Below are 18,580 nucleotides of genomic sequence, written 5' to 3'. Positions count from 1 at the left end.
TTGCTAAATGCATGTGAAGATCAGTTTTTCATTATACAACTGCACTGGCAGTACCAGGATTTCCTGTCAGGCTCAGTTCTCAGAACCTCAACGTGTTTGTCCAGAAGAAGTAATAGAACATGTTAACATGTTGGTGCAAAACCAGGTATGAGGTTCCAGTCCTTTCCAGTAGTTAACTACCTCTCCTTTTAACTTTGCCATGCTTCGAGTGCTGCCCATCCTTGTGGTGTCAAAGAAAACTACAAATTGCAACATCTTGGCATGATGCCTTCAGTAGAAGCAGAAACAAATGTTATACATTGCACAATGATTTTCTGTGAACTATGCAGAAATGCACTTAAATTTAAAAAATCAGCAGTCATCCAGCTGTGATTCCTTATGCTAATGGCACAGATAGACAATTGATTAGTAATGACTATGAATAATGTTCAGCAGGACCGTATTTCTGATTGCTTTTCAGATCTAGAGGAATAAATTTGAATTGTTTTTTAGAAGCCTGACTTATCATTGGCTAAAGAACTAAAATCAGATCAGTCTGAAAAATGCACAAGTAATTCTGTTAAAAAGATGATGTTTGCAATGATTGAATTTTCGTGTATTTTGATAAATGAGAACAGGTTTTATACACTGTGAAATTAGCACTTGTTAATTTTATGGAAGAGAAAATACACACTGGAAAACTATATCTTTCATTTTAGAAAACTGATTTTTGGTTTCGTGACCTTTTCTGCAACTTTATCCATTTAATATTTTATAGTTCTGAAAAAAAAGTTTTGTGTTTGTGATCAATGGTAACAGAGTCATTTTGTTCCCTGTTGTAATAAAATTCTCCAAACCTAAAACTAAACTGACCAATGTAACTGTATGTAACTAACCAATGACCTGTTTTGCAGGTTTAGCTTAACCACCTTAACTAGAACATTAAAAATTGTTAAAACTTTTACTAGGAAAAAGGAGAAGGAGACGGTGCCACTAGAATTCAACCCTCAAGTCTTTAGGAGGTTCTTGCTCTTGCTGTGGACTTCCAATATCTCTCTGTGTCTCTGTTACCTAGGTCTGACTCGCACACTGAGTTCAGCTCTCTGGTTTGGTCTTAACAGTTTGAATTTCAACAGTGGATGGCAATGGGTTGGTGGTGCTCCTCTTCGGTACTTAAACTGGGTTCCAGGTAAGGTTACATACATTGCTACTCAGTTCAGAAGGCAAAAATTTGGTCATTGTGTAACAGATATCTTTTCTGGCAGTCTATTCTCCTGCAATTATTGACCTTGTTTTGATGTTGAAAGATTCTGATAGAGATTATAAACACTGTGAGTAATGGCCCTTATGCTAGGGATATACATGGGGCTTAATTTATTATTCATAATGGAAAAAGTAGCCTCAAAATCCATAGGAAAGTTTTAAGTCATCTGTTGACACTTCATTTGCATATCTTCTTAGTTTATTTTATTTCTGAATACAGAAGAAATCAGGTGCTGTAGATGTCTTCATTTGTGAAATTAGACTGATCAGTGCTTTTTTGTGGGGGGTGGATTTGTTTGTCCGTTTTGTTTTTTAAAATTTTATTTTATTTTTCTTTTTCCTTTTTTAAAAATTCCTTTCCAATTTGTTTTTTGTTCAATTTTTTTTATTTGTTTAAAGAATAGATTTTCTTTTTCGTTTGGGATTAACCTACTTACAACAGTAACACGTATGAAACCAAACATTTGAGGCTAGTCTATTTTGATGGAAGCCCAGCTACTTGACAGCTGTAGCTGCAGTGTTGAGCTCTGGTACCATCATTAAAAAGCCTGTTTCTATGCCATCTGTGCACATGGTGATGGGCTGTATCTCTGGTTGACTACACAGAGTGCCGGTGTAAAGGTCTCTTTTCTCAGGGTCCTTGCCTTGTTCCTTTGCACTGGCTATTCAGGAAGCTTTTGGAGACTGATTTAAAGTAGATGTCTGCAGTGTAAATGCTCTTTATCTTCACTGAGAATTTCAGATGTATTTAATGACCAGTAACCACACCTGCATGCTCCAGCGTATCACCCAGGGCCTCCCTTGTGTAGATAAGCCCAAAAGCATGTTTTAGGTGGACAAACTTCTTAAGTAGTAAACCCTGAAGAGTGAATTGAACTACTTTATGAACAGCTCTCCAGTGGAGTGAGCACACAGGCAAACAGATGAACTGCAAGTTGCTGTGAAGGTATTTATAGATCTGTCATCCGAGTGCACTGATGAGAATCTGGATGCAAGAAGGAGTGGGGGAAACACAGTTGTGAGATGGAGCCAAAGCAGCCAGAGGAGCTGTTCATGGTTGTTAAAACTGCAGACAACTCTCAGTTGTACTGTAAAGAATTAGATGGGTTTTGATCTAACAAAAATGGGTTCCATTTATCTTTAACTCATTATGTTCCTTAATTTCATTCAAAGGTACTCTTACTCCAATGTCCATATAACATATTTTATATTTGTGCTATCTCCTTCATGACTTTATGTTGGTCAGCCTACCTCTGTCTCATCTCCATTACACTGGATGTTCAAGAACTGGCTGCTTTTCTACTGGTACATTTGAAGGGAATTTGCGGAAACTTCATATTTTTCCATTTCACTAGCCCTAAATAAATGACAGAAAAAAATTGGAACTGTTATCAATGTTTAAAAAAAATTATTTTGCTTAGAAATTTTTGAGTTCTAGCTGCCAACAGCTGAACTTCTTTGTGCATTAAAACAATTTAAGATTATATTTTTGAAGTTAGCATATCTATTTCTCCTATGGGAATAAGAGAGAACGTGACTGAAAATATAAGACTGTATTTAATCTAAAGTAATGAAATCATAAGGATATAAGAAAATTTCAGTGAACAATCTTGGGCACTAAAAATATTGCACTTTGTAGTACAAATGCTTATATGTAATATAGTGACATATGGTCAGAAATTACAGTAAAAACATGCTAAGTTTAATAACAGTAGGTCAGATCTTGAGAAGTTCACCTGGTTTATTGCAGAAATTTCTTCTGTTCTATAGCTTCTATTTTTCTTCTAGGTGTTTTTGTTAGTGCTAATGCTAATCAACTATATCCAAGAATATCCAAATATCCTGATATCGTCATATTGTTTAGACAAATAGGCAAGAACTTCACATCAGCAAAATAATTACTTATTATTTTTCTTACACCAAGTACAGAATTTGACTAGCTTACTGAACAGTTTTTTTACCTGAAGACTGTCCTCTGGAGGTTAGACATTCTCTGTTTAGAAGAGGAAAAATCCCAAAGAAAATAAACATATGCACTCTAATACCTTTCACCAAGACTTTGAACATGTAAAGAGGCTGTTAAACTATGAATTTGTGACTTGTGGCTTCTGTGGAAAAATTATCTCTTAAGGGACTGGACTTCCCCCTTCAGTCTAAAGGACTGTAGAGTACCACAGCTTTCAGTGTGGTAATTCATTTTATGGTTGAAGCATGGACCAGAAGAGAATGTGAGAGCTGGGAGGGTAACCATGTTGTGCTTATACACTGTTGTTGTTGAGGTTTGTGGTGGTGGATTTTTGTTTTTTTGTTTTTTTTTTTTTTTAGGCCATCCTTCTCCAGAACCTGGAAAAATCTGTGGTGCATTAAATCCTAGCAAAGGTGCTAAGTGGGAGAACTGGGAATGTGATAAGAAACTTGGCTATATTTGTAAACGAGGAAATGCTACTTTAGAATCTTTCATTATTCCTACAGGTAGGTTTGGTAATATACCCTCAACAAATCCTAAATGAGCAGTGATTTTTATCTTTAATTGGAATAGGTGTTATTGCACTTGGTAAAACCAAGCAAAGGACACTGCAGACTGTGGTTTGTCCAAGATTCCCTCTAAAAGTGAACAGTGTGTACTTCCTTTTTGTTCTGGCCTCCCTATTTCCTGTGTAATAATCTTTCTTCAATAGTCCTGAGTTCCAAATTGCAAAACTGTGTTCTCTTTTCCAAAACCATGCAGAATTGTCAGATTCTGATTATAAAATAATAAAACATGAATTTAATATTTTTAAAATGATGTAATTTTCTGAAGCCCCATGTACAAAATTAGACGAATTCACTTCTTCTTCCTGTAATTTTTAGTGCTTATGAGTCATTGCAAGTCAGTAGTGGGCTAGAGGAATTTCTAAAAATTATTTTGAATTAGATATTTTAGTGTATTTATATGTCTATAAATATAGAAATATTTATATAGAAATATAGAAATACTTACTTGTATACATAAATAATCATATACAATTCTTTATTATATTATTTAAATTAGATGTGTAAAGATACTTTTTCAGAGGAAATGTGATTCTGGAACTTGCCTAATGTACATAAGACAGAACAGGGATAAGATTTATTTAGACCTGTTTCCTTATTATCTGTATATTATAAACACATTGTAACTTATTCCTTTGTTTCATCACTCCTTCTTGCTGTTCTTTCCAAGTCCCTTTCTTTATCCAGGACATACCTGTATCTCCTAAATCCACAAATATTATTTTGTGTAGCTTTAGAAGTAGAACACTAAGCTATTACTAGAGTTCCAGTTCATTTATTAATATGCATCACTATTTGTGAAACAGATGTTTTGAAAAATCATTGTTTGATACTTGGCTTAAAAAACAGTTGGTGTTTTTAAATAATTTTTCTGTGTTTGTCAATATAGAATCAGTCCTGTTAAAAACACTTAAGACAGAGGATTCTGCCTCATTTGTTTTGCTTTATTGCTAAGAGAAAAAACCACAAGAATGAGCTGGTGTATCATTAATTAGACATTAAAATACATATTAATTAATGAATTTAATTAATTCCTCAGTGTTGAAATCAAGCACATTCATTGCCTTAGCTGAGAAAGAATTCAGTGCATGTTTAAATCACTTCTTAATTTAAGATGTAAAGTTTCGTTAGTATTTTTATACCAGTGATACCCAAATAGTTCCATTTATATATAGGTTGTTTTAGGTTATTCAACTAGCTGCTGCTCAGCTTTCAGGTTTCACACATCAGTTCTGAAACACTGATGCCTGTAAATACAGTATCAGTTTAATACTGGCTGCTATATTATTTAGATTTAAATTCAGTTTTTTTGGGGTGGGGGAGTGTGTCTAATGGTCATTACTTTCTTTTGTGTTTGGCTTTTGTTACTACCCCCCACCTCCACCCTCCAGTTTACCAGTAATTTGAAGGAAGAGACAGAAGTTTTCAATTAAACAGAAATTGCTGAGGAAACACTGTGACAGATAAACCAGCAATTGGCAGTGGTTCACTTCATAAAATATTTTCCAAAATGTCCCACGGGGGGAAGTAATAAAAGGCGTAAGCATGGAATCGTGCAAGGTGTTAAGTGCCCTCAGCTTCTAAAGGTGTAAGGGAAAACTCGTGGCAGATCATGTTTTCCTGAGTTAAGAAATAAATTACTTGCAAATTCATGCATGCACGTAGTTGTTCACCTGACATTAAACACAGAGACAAGCCTTCGAAATTTTAACCCTAGAAGTTATAATTTTGTCTAACAGGACAGTATGTGGGACAGAGGAACATTTTACAACAGAATTTAATCATGCTTGTGTTCAAAACAAAGTCGGGAAAGATCTTTACAGAATGTTTGTTTTCATTACAGATGGATTTTCACAAAGCAAACATCTGCAGGATTGTTTTGAGGTTTTGTTTCCTATTTCTTGTAACAAAGTATTTTTTCCAGCAGAGGGCCACATCATTTTATACATCAAAGTGATGTAGAGTCTTAGGGCTACAGAGAATTTGTTCTGTAACATAGCTAAGTAGATTAATAGAAATGTATTAATTTCAGCTTAAAAACGTTGAAAGGAAAGGTTGTCTGTCTACCTCCACCAAGTGATTGCCAACGCAGATTTCATCCCAAGCCAACAAAGTGCAGTATCTTAAAGTACTCTTTCCAAATGTTCCTTTAAATATTCACTTAGAGGAAATAAATGCTCTTACTGTTATTGCTGGGATGCTGTGTCTCTCTCCCTTATCAGACCACAGAGGATGGGTCTAAGAGAGAAATTTGCATGTCTGAATCATGAGACTGGCTTCAGCGAGTGCTTTCACCCTTTTAGACACCCAAGTCAACCACTGTGAGATTTTCAGACTTCAGAAAGTCAAGCTTATAAAAAAGTTAACTTTACAAGAGTACTTGCTCTCTCTTTGAGGAATAACAATTCTACAGTTACAGGCTAATAAATTTATCAGCTTGACATTTGGAATAATATTCTTTACACATTAATGTAATATCATCTTTTACCTTTTATTTGTGATAATTTGCATTGCTTTTTTTGTTTAAGTGAAATGATATCCAGGGAGTAGTAGTACTTGTTTCCATTAGGATGAAAAAGTAAACTGGATGGCTTTGAGTTGTCTAGTATTTTCTTTAAAAGTAGAATGGGGAAGCACAGGGTTCATTTTTGCTGAGTAGTTGAAATGAAGAACGAAGAGTTTCTTGTGCTAAGAAATCCCCAGCAATGTAATTCAATAAGGCTTACACCAAGGAAACTAGACCATCAAATGCTTTTTTTGTTTTGTGGCCTGCAACAAGTTCCCTGGTGTTACTGGGTCTACAAGGAAAAGTTTTCCTGTCCTGCCATAGCTGCTTCAGTGTTCAGTGAGTAATATTGTCACAGTTTCCATCAGCTTGAAAAAGAGATGCTCTTGGACTCACTGAGACATAAATACATTTTTGACTCTCTCTGCAGCCCTGCCTGAACTGTTGATTTCTGTTCCATTCAGTGTTTGCAGTTTGCAGACGGGTATGTTGAGTGTTCTCTGATTTATGGCAAAGCACTGTAAAATGCATATGCTCAGAGCGGAGACCAGGTATAGGACAAATTAGGCGGCTGCCTGAAGCATCAGACAACTTCTACAAAAGCATTTTTCACCTCTGTGCTCTCCTGTTTCTCCCAACATCACCACGTACATTCAGTTTGTTTTCCTGGGCTTCCTCCACTCTCTTTTTCAGTTCTTCCTCTCCTGTGGCAGAATTGAGAGGTCTCTGACCAAGTATTGAGCCCCTTGTCCTGGGGAAAAAAGGTTTGGTTTTATTTGAACTTTGTGAGAACATGCTAGTACTTTTCAGAGGCAGGCCTGAACCAGCAGAAGTGTGCGTTGTGGCACTATATATCTATTAATCATCAGTATGTTCCAGTTGAAACAGGATATGTGCCTGCAACATGGGCCTGACTGGTCATGAGTTTGGGTGCCTATTTAAACATTCCTAGAGAATACATCCCACTGTTAAACAAAGACATTTCCTCTCCTTCTGACACACAGAAGTGTTTTTGCCAGCAGAATTTCTGAAAACCTGCTGTCCTTGTTCTACTCTATATGTTGGTGTTTGCTAAACCCATCTGCTCATTATAAATAAAGAGCTGCAAGAATCCTAATTTGTTTCTTCAACAGCAATACTCTGTTTATTATATGTTCAGGTGGCACTCCTCCCAAGGCTGAATTGTTTGCTGTACAGCTTTGTGTTTGTTGGCAATATCCTGGTGCTGTTCTACTGAGCTTCTAAAAGCAAGTTTTAAGCATAAATCATTTACTTTGACAGCATAATTTTATCAGTTAAGCTTCTGAAAAGGATTCCTAAAAGCAGTAGTCTTATTTGGGTTCTCTTGGGATTATATATAATCAGTTATTTTTTTCCGTAGTCTAGCAGATGGGCTAATCCATAAAGTGCCTAAGTTTTGGGGAAAAATAGTTACTCTCATAAGTATGTATTGTGAAGTCAGATTCTTAACATACAGCATGGGGATTGAAGAGAGGTGCTGCCATCAGTGTAGAAAAATTATAAAGCACCACTCTGCAGACCTTACATTTTAGTATGTCAGTATGCATGCATATAAAGGACAAAACTTAAAGTGTTTTATTGTCTTTTCACAAGTTGCAAGCACTTGTTTGCACCTGAAGTGTTCTTAAAAACAATGTGGAAATTTCAACTTTCAATTATTCACGCAGACTTTTATCCTTTATGTATTTTTCACCTCTGTTGTTCTTCGTGAAGAAAATACATGATTAATGTTTTTTTGAATATTTTCTGATGTGATGTTTAGTCTCTAGTGAAGAACACTATTCTGAAACTCTTTGTGGCAATTTTTCTTTTCAGAGGTGAATGTGCCTATTAGGTGTCCTGATCAATGGATGTCATATGCTGGTCACTGTTACATAATTCATAGGGACCCCAAAATATGGAAAGATGCCTTAACATCTTGCAGAAAAGAGGATGGAGATCTGGCAAGCATCCATAATGTTGAAGAATACAGCTTTGTTATTTCTCAACTTGGGTACCGTGAGTATTTTTTCATAATAACATATATATACACGTATATTTATTCTGAGTAAAGAAGGTATTTTGAATATGTCTTACCTGTTAATAAAATGAGGAGACTGTTTAAAAATAGTAATTTCCCTGATCACAGAGTGCAGAAGGAGTTAAATTTTAAATTAAAAAAATCAGAGGAAGAAAAACCACAGAATAGGAGCACAAAACCCAAACAGACTTTACTGCCACAAAAAAGCTGTGGTCAGTGATGCAAATTGCATTATGTCCAAACTCCAATTTCTTAGGGTCTGCTTCTGCCTCCTTTTATATAGGTTAAAACAATTTAAAACTTTTCCAGAAGATAAAAGGATTTTTTCAATTGATCTGTAAAAATAAATGAAGAGAAGGAAAGTCTGCTAGTCCAAGACAGTTTGGAAAGATCTGTGTCCTATTATTGGCACTGCCATGTGTTTACATTTCAAGTCATGCTGCTTGTGTTTCTTCTGAAACAGAATCTATCTGTCCCAGTACATGGATTCAGATGTGCCCCATATCAAATACAGTACTTAGGTGCTTGGTTTCTGAGCTGTTGCAAGGCAAGTTAGTCTACAGATGGAAGATGTGTTCATTCAGAAAATGCAGCCATGCAGACTCTGAGGCAATTTCATGGTTGCTATTGCTTTACATGAACCTGCTTTTGCATGGAGGAACAGTTAACTGCTCTTTGATGGGAGAAGCATGTTCACACCTATGTGTGCTTCTTTGCAGTGACTGATCCTATGTGTGCTTTCAGTGCCAGGTAAAGGTGAATTAGTTTATCCTTCACTGAAAGTGTAGCCATGTACTTTGAGCTGCAGCATAAAAGCAGTCTTGGAGTGGAAATCATAAAACAGCTGATATGTTTTATTTTTGTATCCTAGCCACCTTCATGGCAACTTGCACTTCTCTTCACATTCCTGAAAGAGCGACTTGTTGCTCGTTCATGAACAACATGAAACTTTTACTCTTTCAAAAGGTATCCTTAGGAAAGGTGGAATCTCTTGATGAGACATTAGGACATTTGATAGAAGTTAGGTTCTAAAGGAAAGTAGTTCTATTTTCACCTTACATATGAGAAGTAGGTTATTTCATAGTTTAATACCTCTTCCAAAGACCTTTCCTGAACTGACTGTGCTATTCTGTTTTTGTAAAAGTGAGTGTTTCTGAATAGCAAATAGTCCTGAAGGAAACCAGGCTTTTCACAAATGGTGAACTAGCTGCAACAGACTATTTTGAAAGCATTCTTTTCAGAGAAGTAATATAGGAACAACTAAAGAAGCCTTTTACGAGAGTTTATGACTGTATCAGATTACCCTTGTTCACCGCTGAGAGGAGAACACCATGTATTGCAGTGCCTAGAAAATCTTGTCTGCATCAGGACGCTGCTGTACAGAAAGAACGAAAGTCTATCTTTGTGCCAAACAATTCACAGTCCCATGATAAAACAAAGGAAGAAGGGGTACAATGAGATGAATATTGTCATGGTAGCTGAGCTTTTGTTGGCATCACCCACAAAGGAGAACTTTAGAGAGGAACATGAAGAATAAAGAAGTGCATTCTGGATGTTTACACGGAAGTCCAGCATGTGATATGGCACAAATGTGCATGACTGAGAATGGGAAGCTGCTTCAAAAATTGCTGGAAAAAAACCCTCTTGGTATTTAATCATACATCTGCAGAGATGATTGCAAAAAAGTAACAGTTCTTCTACTGAAGAAAAAAATGTTATGTAGGAAGAGACTCCATAGATTTGCGTGGCTTATTTAGATGACTTTGATGTAGTTATTTTGTTAAAGAATTTTGTTTATTGTTTGTATTACCATGGTGTGAGCCCACTGCAGTAGAAGCTCTGGCCATGGATGATGCCTCTGCTGTGCAAAGTGCTCAGTAAACACAGAAAGAAAGATTTTAAGAAGTAACTAAACAAAAAATAAATTAGAGAGCATGGATGGTAGTGGGCAAGGAGGGAATGAGAGTACGATGGGCAGTAGAATTGGAACAGCTTTCAATTGTGTTAGCAGAGGAGAGTTTAAACAAGGGTACTGAAATGTAATTTTGGGGGACTTCTGAACTTAAAGCACAGTCTGCAAGAAGGGGTAAAGGTGTGTGTTTGAAAAGGGAGCCTGAGAGCCTGTGAATTTGAGCACTTCTTCATGGGGGAGAGGTGGTGAGTTATGAGGGCTGATCACACTTAGGTGTTATAAAGGCAGGAGACTTGAGGGAGGGAAGGAGAAAGGACAAAGAGGTGACTCTGTCTGTCATTCAAGTGTCATTCACCGGCTAGGAGGGTGATATTTGCAGTATCTTGGTTGGCCAGAATGGGAAGCCTCCTAGTTCCTGAACTAGCAGATAGCAGAAATGTCACAGAAGAGTTTTAGCTTATGGTGGAATCTAGGAAAACCTCCATCCGAAATGTGTTAATCAGAAAGAATTTCCTTGAGGGCAATGACTTTTAGCTTTTTTGTAGGCAGTTCTGTTGGTAGGGATGGCAGAATCAGAAAAGAACCATTGAGAGACCTGCTGCTGCAACTGATGACTTTTTGTGGGGGCTCACAAAAAGCTGATATTTTTAATATCCATGGGTGATTTCATTGTCAGTTTGACTGTGGTCAGTCTGGATAGAGTGTGTTAGAAGAAGAGTTATGCAAGAGTGCAAGAACTTTGACAGCTGAACAGGAAAAAATCTCTGAGCGTGATGATTAGAAATAAATGGTTATAAGCAAAGGAAAAAACTGTTAAAAAATAGTCTCCTTATTGTTAATGAAAAGTGTTAATAATGAGGAAAGTCTAGCAACCAAGTAGTTTTTCTTGGAAAGACAGCTATCCAAGGAATGGACTGGGCATGCAGTTGGTCAGCGTGAGTCATAGTGCTGTGGACAAAAGGAAGTACCTGCTGCCTATGGTATATACTGGATAACAGACTGGAAATAAATAATGAAATGATATCTTAAAAAATGCCAGTTGCACTGAACAAAGTCAAAATATCAGTTCTATCTATCCCTTTGATAATGATGGAATTCAGACTGATTATAAATGCCTAAATTTTCAATCCTCCTTATTCAAATAGTTTATTCAGAGGAAAAACCAAATATGAACATTATAGTGTTGTGTGTTAGAGTGGAGGAATTTAAACACATGCAAATGAACCTCTCAGAAACAGAGTGTGAAGTAAGTTTCTTGATCAGTCCTGCAGTTTTCTCTAGCCAAAAGCCAGCAGCTAACTCCTTTAACTGAAAAGTGAAAAAAATCCAACAACCATGTGTATTTCATTTTACTCTGAAATGAAATAAATTATAGGAACAACAGAACTGGAAAACTTGCAAGTACTCTAGTTATCAGCTCTAAAAGACATCACTGAGTGTCTGAGCATTAGAAAATAGGACACTTCTTTCTTCATTTTACTAAAACTAGGAGGAAAAGGGGAGGTAATACTTTATTTAGGTGTTTATTTGTATCTTGTTACAAGAGTTTTGAGTTGGAAAAAAAGAAGAACCTAGTTGTGTTGCAATGTAATTTGGCAAAGGGAGTATTTTGGTTGTTTTCTATGATGTTGAACACCCTTATTTTATTGCCACTTTGGTGGGTGGCCTTTGCTGATGACTGGAGTAGATATGTGATGGTCAGTCTCACCTCTGTGAAGCTGAGAGCCCTAATTTCCTGACTGCCTTTTAAACTTCCTGAGGATAAAATTTTTTGTTTTCCACGAAGACAAAAGTTCACATTATATGAAAGAACTGTTAATTGTATGTTTTAGAGCCATCTGATGAGCTGTGGATTGGGTTGAATGACCTCAAGGTTCAGATGTATTTTGAATGGAGTGATGGAACACCTGTCAGCTACACCAAGTGGCTTCGTGGAGAACCCACTCATGCAAACAACAGGCAAGAGGACTGTGTCGTTATGAAGGGAAAGGTAAAGTCACATAGCTATTGACTGAATTGTCTTATAATTTCATTTATCATTTGAACTTTTTCCTATGCAAGAGCAAATAACAAAAAATAGTAAAAAAAATGGGTATGTTACTGCTTGAAGCAGCCTACTTTAAAGTCAGTAATAACTTTTTTGAGGAAAGATCTCTGTTTGAGGTTGCCAGAAAATTTCACTGAGAAGCAGACAAGTGGTAGCAACTGCCCCCCAGCATCCATATGTCAGGATTTCAGTTTGTGCACATGAACTTCTTTAAAGAATCTTATAATTACATTGGGAAGCAGATGAACATGTAAGTGTTTTCTTCAGGAAACTAAAAAGACATTTTGGATGTGTTTGGCTTTTTTCTATTTTGACTGAATATGGTACTCACCTTAAAAAGTTGCATTAGCAATTTTTATTGATGCTAGAGAGAAATACTCTCTTTAGAAGAAAACAGAAATCTTAAGTTTTATTTTTCTAAGCAAAGTTCTAAATCTTGGATCTAGATGGTTTAATTGTTAGGCTTGTGTCTGCACTGCACGCGAAGAGCTGTGAGAAAAGTAGTAAAGTATTTAGCAGGGGCATTAGTGAAAGCCTTTCCTAAGTGACTGTACACCTACAATTTAAAGGCTGCTTAGAAAGGGCTGTTCTTCTGGAATATGTCAATGGTCAGTGACCTAGGAGTATTACAGGAAAAGAGATAGTACCTGGCATAAAAATCAGTCTGTGTTGATGTTGTATTTTTCCTTCTTGTGATAATTAAAACCAATGAACTTACCACCTCCTTTAGAGTTTGCCAATTATATCAGGAGGGACAAAATCACGTACACATACCAAAGGTATTTTCTTATTTTGCAAAATTAAAACTTAATGGTTGAACTTTTGCTACACTTTTGGTTAGTGCACTTCTAAACTGAAGAGGAAAACTAAGGTTTTTTTTCTCAATGTCCTGAACACTCTACTGAGCTCTACTTGGAGCATGAGCTTTCAGCCAGGCTCCAGTAGGTTTAGTTTTCTTGTTTGCTTCAGTGCAGTCATCAACAGCAACCATGGCCTATATGCATGCAGCTGGCTCATGTGTCACCATCATTCTGGTGCAGAAACACTCAAGTTTAAAGATTGAGAGCAGCAGGAGAGGGCTGAGCCAGCCCTGCATCAGGAAGAAGTAGCAGGCGACATAGAGGAGTCTCATTTATAGTTACAAAAATTATTAAAAAATCTTCTCTGCTGTATTAGTGGGCATACTCTGGTGAGAGAAGTGTAAATGTATATTTCTTCCACGTTAGGCATGCCATGATGCACATGGTAATTGAGCCAACCATCTTTTAAGGATGTGAGGATTTTTGTGCTCTGTTGTCTGTGCGGTGGCTATGCCAGTGCTGATTGAGGTTGTAGTAGATGCTTTGCTTATCAGAGTTATAGGGTCAGACAGTGGAAAGAAGCTGAACGCTCCGAGGTGGGAGTCAGTCATTCAAGGATGTAAATGGCACTTGCTTCAAAAACTTTTATACTGGTCAAGGCCAGAGAACTTGCTTGGGCATGGGAGAAGACATGGATAGAAAAATAGGAATAATTGTTAGTTATGCCCTCATTCTCACTTTGTATGGTCACTAAAATTTTGAAGTTCAGACCAAACTGCTGGGACACACGAGCAGTTCATTTATAAGGAGACAAGAATAATTACAGATACATGCAGTGGTGTGTATGTGTTGAGGCAAATCTGTTGACAGAAGATGACCTCAGATTTTAAAAGGGATCCAACATCTGGTTGGGGACTATAATGAAATTAATTCAATGATGAAGGTCTCAAAGCATTAAGATTTGGGCCCACTGGTCATGTGCTGTATGCCATGCTAAAATGGCAGCACTCAGTGCAGCCAGATAACCTATGACCATTGCTCAGAAGCAGTTTCCCATGGCAAGCTGGCATGCTTAATACTGTGGTCAACAACCACCTGAAAATACTCACTCAGGGTGCTTGGCTTTAGGAAGGGAGGACTCTGTTCTCTGTTAGTCCAAGCCTTCTTTTCCTTCACCGAACACAGACTCATTCACTACAGAAGGATCTTGAGGTCCTCCAGCACTGAATATGTATTAAGTAAGACTTGTATCAAAACCTCAGAGGCTCTTTTAATTCCAACAGCAATAGATAGATATAATTATGGCTGTAGCTATAAATAAATAAAAGTAGCAGCATGCTCTTCCTTTCTGCTCCTTTAGAAGAGCTGCCATCCTTTCACTTGTATCAGTGCCCAAAAGCAATACAGAAAGCACGATGTAGGTTTTGGCTGAAGAAATTCCGTGGAAGTTGTACCAGCTCAGCTCTTGCAATCAGCTGTCAGCTGACCAAGCAATGCATAACTATAGTTGATCTTCTAAGTTTGTTGACATTTACCTACCTAAGTACACTTACGTTTCCGTTGTTGATATTTTTGGGTTGATCAGTCCTTGGCTGAAGCCATCTGAATCCGTCAGTTATATTTATGGAACAAAGCCTGGCCCTGTCTGTAACACCACCTTCTTTCTCAAGGAAGTGTTTGGGTTTAGTTAATGAGAAAGCAAGAGAACAGAGATATATTTTCAAAAGGCAGCTCATAAGACATGGTAAGAAGTATCTAGAAATTACTGCATGAATTTCCCAGTGAAGACGCAGTTATGGAAAGGCAGCAAATTATCTTTCTGCAACTAGAGACACACAGCTTCAGAGTAGGTTTTCCTGTGTTGAAGAAGTCTGAAGGTCTTTCAAAGATGATTTCTTCCAGTCTGCAAAGGTCAGAGATTTGGGTGATTATTTGAAGGGCCTACCAACCTAATGAGAAAGACGTGGTAGGGATGGTGTAACAGCCACCAGTGGACTTGCCTTGCAGTAAGCACAGGACAAACACAAGCACCAGGTGAACATACAAGGCTTTGTTTTTGCAGGCAGAAGTGTTGAGCTTTGGGAGAGTTTTTGCTGGAAGCAAGGTTTGTTGAGTCTCTTGAGAGCTTGGGATACTGTGGCAGAAGTGTCTGACGATTATTTTACATTTGGGAGGGGGCAACAGGGAGAGTAAAAAGAAGGAAAAAAGAAGAAATTGCCATCAACTGCTATGAAATTACAGTTATAAAGGTGGAGTCTTTAAGGCATAGGTGAGAGGCACACACATTTCCCTTCCTCTCCTAATACAGTTCATCTGTTCAGCCAAAATATATGTAAAATATTTGGGGAATGTAGTGTGATGTTCCTTGCTTTCAGTATGACTTCCACTGAATGTCATTGCTTCTTCTGAGAATCTGCAGTGTGAGGAATAAGAATATTAATTCTGACTTTGACAAAGAACTTCTTACATCTTCAAAATTTTGTATAAGTATTAACTAAGGAATGCAGTATTTTGATGTTGGTTTTTTTCTGTTAGAGTTGTATTACTGTGGGGAGAGATGATATCTCCCTTTCCTCCCACATGATTATTAAATCAGTAGTCTTTGTAAAGATGGTGTATTGTTGTCACCCTCAAGGGATTGCTTTTAAGAATGGTGGATAATCAAAGAAAGCGTAAGTCAATGGTAAATCAACTCCAGAAGAAGTGAGGTAGGAATGAGGTTGGAATTAAGTATTGAACTTAGATGAAGGGTTTGCTCCATTTAAGCCTAGCAAAAAGTTCTTAAATACTTAGAAGTATAAACCAGTTTTTTTGAAGATTAAATCCCAATTGATTGAGTTTCTGTTTGTATGTTCAGGATGGATTTTGGGCAGACCATTCTTGTGAAAAGAAGATTGGCTACATCTGTAAAAGGAAACCTATGTCAGATGCTCCTCCTGAAGAAACAATTGACGTGGGCTGCCAGAGAGTAAGTGAAGAAAAAGCTGTCTGATCTGAGTAGGCTGCTAAAAATGATAAAAAAGATAAACTGTCACCTAGGTGACAGAAAAAACAGGACAAATAGGTTCTGTGTCATCATAATCAGAAGAGTTTGCCTTCTCATTTCTATGGCAGATGGGGTAGGTGTTATATATGAGTAAATCTAATCTATGACTGTCATTTGGCTCTTGATACTCCCTTTCTTTTTCCAGAACTTAAACCAAATCTCAAACCTGTTACCCTGCAGCAGACCATTTATCCTTGATTGGCACTCAAGCTTCCCTAAAGAGTTTGCCTGTACCATCAGCTGCACTTCAGCTCTGGCTACAGTTTTCTACAAAATTGTTCATAGTAGGAAGGGTATCCCTGTCTAAACACTATTCTCAGGGCTTTGGTGTGGTCGCTGTCAGTGCTCTCTACTTTGAACAACTTATTACCAGTGGCCAAGTAAAATGCATCTATTGTGCTCCTTCTGAACTGCCAGAAGATCTATTGTTTACTTGCTTGCCTTCTAATGACATAACACCCAGTAATTACAAAAAACTACTGTAATTTATTATGTCATAGGAAATCTTATTGAGTATTTGTCTTCCTTGAAGAAATTTCCTTTTCTTCCAAGTCTGCTTTACACAATTTCAGAGAAAGTCTTTGGCGATTATTCCCAGAAATTGTAAAAGAGTACCTGGAATCCTAAAAAGTATTCAACTGTTGGAGGAAATAAAGGGTTTCTCATGCTTATGGATGTTATCATAGCCTATACAACTAAGTGCATGCTTGTAGGAAAAAAGTCTTGCAAAAGTGAGAAATTAAAAACCATCAGAAGAAATTTTTTTGTAAACTGTGGCTGGTCACAGCAAACTTCTCTGAGAGCATGTTCCTGAGTAAACAATATTTGAACAATAAGACTTCAGGAGAAAGTGTTATTGTTAGTTAAGAGTAAACAAACTTGTATGAGGTGTCATTCCCTTTCTGAAAATTCAAGCTGAAATTTGCTTCTCAAGACCATTCTTGTGATTGCATGAATCCTATGTGCTAGTTGTAATCCTGTTCTGAGCACAAAAGATGCACAGAAAAGCCTCTCATCCCTTTGTGACTGGAATACATTGATCAAAAATTCAATAGATATGAAAAATTGTTTTATGAAACAAAATTGTAAAAAAATTTGATCCTGCCTGCTTCCGCCCTGACTTTCAGTTCCATTGTTCCTTTATCTAGTGGTTAGGTAACAGTGGTATAAATCAATTTTCTGTTTTGTTGCTTCCCTTTCCCTTTCCCTTTCCCTTTCCCTTTCCCTTTCCCTTTCCCTTTCCCATATATTATCACTTCACATTTATTTTGACAGGGTTGGAAAAGACATGGTTTTTATTGTTACTTCATTGGAAATACATTTGTAACATTTTCTCAAGCAAATCAAACCTGTGGAAGGCATCAGGCATTTTTAGCAACTATTGAAGACAGGTATGTAAATGTCTACTTGTCTGAGGGAATCAGATGAGGATTGAACTTCTAGCAGCACCTGCATATCAAAATAGAGACTCTGATCTGGGCCAAAATTTAGCTTCAGAGGACAGCTATCTGTAGACACAGAACTTCTCACAGTTTTTACATGTATATTCAAATCCAGGAATCTGGTTTATACTGAAAGTAGGTCATGGCTGTGAAATCAGTATTGATATAGATGGTTATATAAAAGAAAAAGTAGAACTATATCTTCTACTTTCTTAGTTATAGTGGCTAACTTGAGTGAGGAATACAGAATCCAATTTTGAGTATTGCATGAAGAGACATGGCTCTGAATTCCTTTCAAAAGGTAGTTCAAATGAGCAAGAGGATATAATTTTCAATCATCTGGTCTTAGAATTGAGGTACCTAAAAAAATTAAGTAAGAAATCAAAATGATGTGAAGTGCTTGGTACCTGAAAATCTGTCACAATTCAGCCAGGGTTCAGTGTGTGCTAAATTTCTGGAGAAGTGGTGCACATTACTGTATGTGAAATTGGAAAAAATAAATAATGATGTATGTGAAATTGGAAAAATAAAAGGTTTAAGAAAAAAAAAATTTGCTTGCTGATGACTCAATGCTTTACACAATCTCTTATTTGTTGCTATATAATCAAAAGAGATATGTTATAATGTGAAAGCTCCAGCTGTCACAAGTGGTATCTCTCTAAACATAGATAGCACTGCAGCTGCCACAAAAACGGTTTAACATTAATATGGTCTTCAGGCTACACCTTGTTAAAGGCAGAATTTTTTTATTTTCTCTGATTTCTTAAGAACTGTTTGTTTAAACACCACAATGAACTATGTCAGGCTTTACCTCTACATAGGTTTGTTTGCTAAATATAACTTTTCTTGCTTAATCATTGGATCTAATTTACAGTGTTCCTTAGTTTGATAATTTAGTATCATACTACTTTAGTCTCTACTTTTTGTAACTTTCTTAGTAATGCCGAGATTCCTTTTACAGTTTTGGAGTTGTCTGAAGCAAGAAGTAATAAAATACAAGAGTACTAGAAAC

General features: G+C 36.9%; 1 protein-coding gene across 2 annotated transcripts in view; it reads left to right on the top strand.

Moving 5' to 3' along the window:
- The window catches only part of LOC309572703 (macrophage mannose receptor 1-like), a gene marked incomplete at both ends in the record, with an annotated part of 55,121 nt that overhangs the window by 12,199 nt on the left and 24,342 nt on the right, over positions 1-18,580 (top strand). For both annotated transcript variants that reach the window (XM_082281139.1, XM_082281140.1), the window contains 6 exons: positions 1,055-1,168; positions 3,568-3,714; positions 8,117-8,299; positions 12,066-12,223; positions 15,938-16,048; positions 17,402-17,517. In XM_082281139.1, coding sequence (XP_082137265.1) covers positions 1,055-1,168; positions 3,568-3,714; positions 8,117-8,299; positions 12,066-12,223; positions 15,938-16,048; positions 17,402-17,517 — 829 coding nt within the window. The remainder of the gene's footprint in view (positions 1-1,054; positions 1,169-3,567; positions 3,715-8,116; positions 8,300-12,065; positions 12,224-15,937; positions 16,049-17,401; positions 17,518-18,580) is intronic.

Source organism: Coloeus monedula, assembly GCF_965178545.1.
Source record: "Coloeus monedula genome assembly, chromosome: 1".
Lineage (NCBI taxonomy): Eukaryota > Metazoa > Chordata > Aves > Passeriformes > Corvidae > Coloeus > Coloeus monedula.
Note: the sequence above shows the minus strand (reverse complement) of the source record. Positions and strands in the feature narration are given on the sequence as shown.